Here is a 3,257-nt window from a genome sequence, read left to right on the forward strand (position 1 = left end):
CAGTTTCCCTATCTCACCTCTTCTTGCCCGTCTGCGTCTCCACTTGATTGACCCAGCACTTGTAGATCTCCACCGGGTTGATCCGAATGTTTATGGCTTTGTCCTGCAAGACCTCCTTCACCACGTTCCCCAGAATCTGTCGCAGGGCGTTCTGCCCCCGGGAGCTGCGGTAAAAGCTGACCAGCAAACGTATGACCGTCGCGTTTCCAGTTATGATGTCTTGTATTTTGTCCACCTTGGAGCTGAGCAGACCAAAAAGAAGAGAGAACCCATTAAAGCCAATCAAAAGACCTTTCACGAGACACATGGGGGGTTGCCATCTCTATTTGCCTTCTGAAGGTTCTAGCTGTCTGGCATGTACACTAACCAACAGAGTTCAATGAGGTTTGAGTCATTGACCTGGAACCAGAATGCCTATCTGTAATGTTAGTTGGAAGTGGTGGTACCATGCATCGTTCAACACTGGGCTGGCCATTCTCCCAAGCCAAGAAGCCTCAAGGCCCCATGGACTAAAAGAATGAGAGAAGGACAGATTCTTGAAGTCCAAAATAAGTGGATTCCATTAAAGATTTGGAGTCTGTATACAATAGTCAATGTGTTTCAAGGGTATTGACTTCTTCGGGGCTTCATAAATGGATGGAATACCCAAGGAGTGGACTTCAGGTGCTCATTCACACAGTTAGTAACCATGAGCTGGTGAAGACCTTGCCCAAAAGCGACCAATTACCAATCTCTGAATGCAACACCTAAAGTCCATACCTTAGATCAGTAGTTTACAACTAAGGAGGTATAAAAGGGGCCTCAACTTGACGTCATTGAGGAGCCGCACATAATATTCAGTATACGTTATGCCACAAAGGATGGTCATAGACTGAAGGCAGTCTGGAGGAACCGGGCTATAGAAAAGCTACAGGTGTGGTTGGGGATGGTATATGGGTTGCCCTAGACCAGGGGTAGCCAAACTCCGGCCCTCCAGCTGTGGTGGAACTACAAATCCCACGAGGCATTGCAAGATTCTCACAGCCACGACTCCCGGAGAGAGATGCATCAATCATGGTATTTGTAGTTTCACCATAGCTGGAGGGGCCCGGAGTTTGGCTACCCCTGCACTAGATAATCAGAGACCGCGATCATGTTTAATGGAGACTGCTAGAGGTCAAGTACAGCCCCTTTACAAAATCAACTAGACCTCTGCTGACTACTGGTGCCCAAGGGCCGCATGGGAACCACCAAAAGGCCCCATGCAGCCTACAGGCCCCAGGGTGAGAACCAGAACCTTAGATCCATGCTAAACAACACCTGCAGGTCCAGGACCTACATGCAGATTAAGTGGACACAACGACCAGTACAGCCCCATGGGTGGCTGCAGAACATGCAAAACTACAACAATGTGCAAAAACGTAGATGTGCACTTCCTAGTGACCACCTGACTAGACCTTCTAGCTGCATCCTGGGAGATTGAGGTCATCAGGCTGCACCTCCCCCCTTTAACCTGTCCGGCCCTCTTACTTTATCTCCTCCTGCAGGGCGGTGCGGAATAACTTGAGCAGCAGGTAGGCCTCTCTGCGGTTGGAGGCGTAGTTGTACAGGGTGAAGGTCACCGACTCCATGAACTTGGTGGATTTGTTCTGCGGCATCTGGAAGATCAGTCTGGCCATATATTCCGGATTGGTCTAAAAATGAAGCGCAAAACAATGAGCACTTGTAGACCTATTAGATACTAGAACAGATTTCTCCTGCTCTTAAAAGGGCAACTCCAATAAAAGTGAAACCCATCTGAACCATATATGCAGAAGTTCTACCCACCTAAAAAAGGTGAGCAGCAATGTAATGATCCTACTCGTAATCACGCCCTTATATGGGTATACAGCACAGAAAAGCTTTTTTGACAGCCTCCAGCTCCCCCCAACATGAACAGCTTTGGAAAGCCATTTGTAAAGAAGCTATTTTGCCCTGTTTAGGGGCAAACAGTGCGTTTACAATTGGCTTTTTATAATCAATGACGTTGGGTAGTCTGGGGGCTGGCAAAATGCAGACCTACGTGGTCTGCTTTAGGCATTACATAAAATATTCACTGTGTATAAAGTGCAACATGGACCCCACCACGCAGACAAGGGTCTCCAGTGATGGGGGTGGGGGTCACTCACCTGTAACAGGTAGAAGAGGTGTTGATAGGCTTCCAGCTTCTGCCGCTTCTCCTTGCTCAGAGACTTTAACCCTTTCTGCTTATCAATGGCCATCAGGTCTGAAAGCTGCTCCTTGTTCTTCTTGGTCAGCTTCTTGCAGTGAGAGACCACTTCCTGTACAAAAGATACCACAGCGGACTCTTCAGTCATTGGGGGGTGTGAAGGCCAAGAGGAGTTTTGTGCGTTTTATATTTAGACCCTTCTGACCTTTGTTACATTGCAAGTGCAAGACCCTAAGCCATGAACCACTCGTCTCAAAGAATGGGGGTCTATGGGTTGGCTGACTCACTAAAACAATGCACCCCCCATGTGGCTGAAATTTAAACAAATGTCTGAAGGCCAAAAAAAGTTACCCTTGCAGTAACCCCCAACTCCACCCCCCACCCCCTTCCCGATGCATGGGATTAGGTCTAGGTGTCGAGTGCTCCAGCAGGTGTCCTTCACACGACCAGTCCCCCTGAGGCCGGTGGTCACATGCCAAAGCCATCAAGCACCATTCAGGACCAATAGTCCAGCCATGGCCCCGGAAAGGGTCTCCTACCTGAAGGGTGATCCTGTTCTTCACCAGGAGGCCAATCTTGATGTCCATGAGGTTGAGGTCGTTCTCCAGTTGCTGGTTGGATCGGATCTTCTTCACCACCTCCTCCCGGAGCTTCATGACCTCCCGCTCCTCCCAAAAATCCCTCTCGCTCTGCTCCAGGAGGTGGGCGAACTTCCGCAGGACGCACAACGGGGGGTTCTTGGCGTGGACTGCGGGGGGAAAAAAGAGGCAACGAGCTTCAGACTCTACAGGGAAGGCGGCCATGTCTGATATAGGCAACAATTAACTTATTTGACCCCTTTTGGGGTGTTAGATTTACCACTGAGAGGGTTCAAAAAGTGGAAAAAATACCCATCGATCCTGCCGGAAATCCAGAGTTCCTGTATAGAGCTGACAACACGGGGCATCTGTGCCACCAAAATCCCCCAGGGGGTCTTTCAGCCCCGCCCAGTTCTTCTCCGCTGGACTGCAGGACCCCCTCTCCTTCATGTTATAAAGAAGAGGGGAGGGGCTTACTTTATTCTAACAAT

The 3,257-nt window shown here is 49.4% G+C and overlaps 1 protein-coding gene across 1 annotated transcript in view; it reads right to left on the bottom strand.

The window, feature by feature from the left end:
- Positions 1 to 3,257, bottom strand: part of LOC108794907 (ras GTPase-activating-like protein IQGAP1) — a 30,228-nt gene that overhangs the window by 9,369 nt on the left and 17,602 nt on the right. The window contains 4 exon segments of the mRNA XM_018566049.1: positions 13 to 242; positions 1,510 to 1,673; positions 2,148 to 2,300; positions 2,728 to 2,936. Coding sequence (XP_018421551.1) covers positions 13 to 242; positions 1,510 to 1,673; positions 2,148 to 2,300; positions 2,728 to 2,936 — 756 coding nt within the window.

This window comes from Nanorana parkeri, unplaced genomic scaffold (assembly GCF_000935625.1).
Source record: "Nanorana parkeri isolate BGI_ZX_2015 unplaced genomic scaffold, ASM93562v1 scaffold911, whole genome shotgun sequence".
Lineage (NCBI taxonomy): Eukaryota > Metazoa > Chordata > Amphibia > Anura > Dicroglossidae > Nanorana > Nanorana parkeri.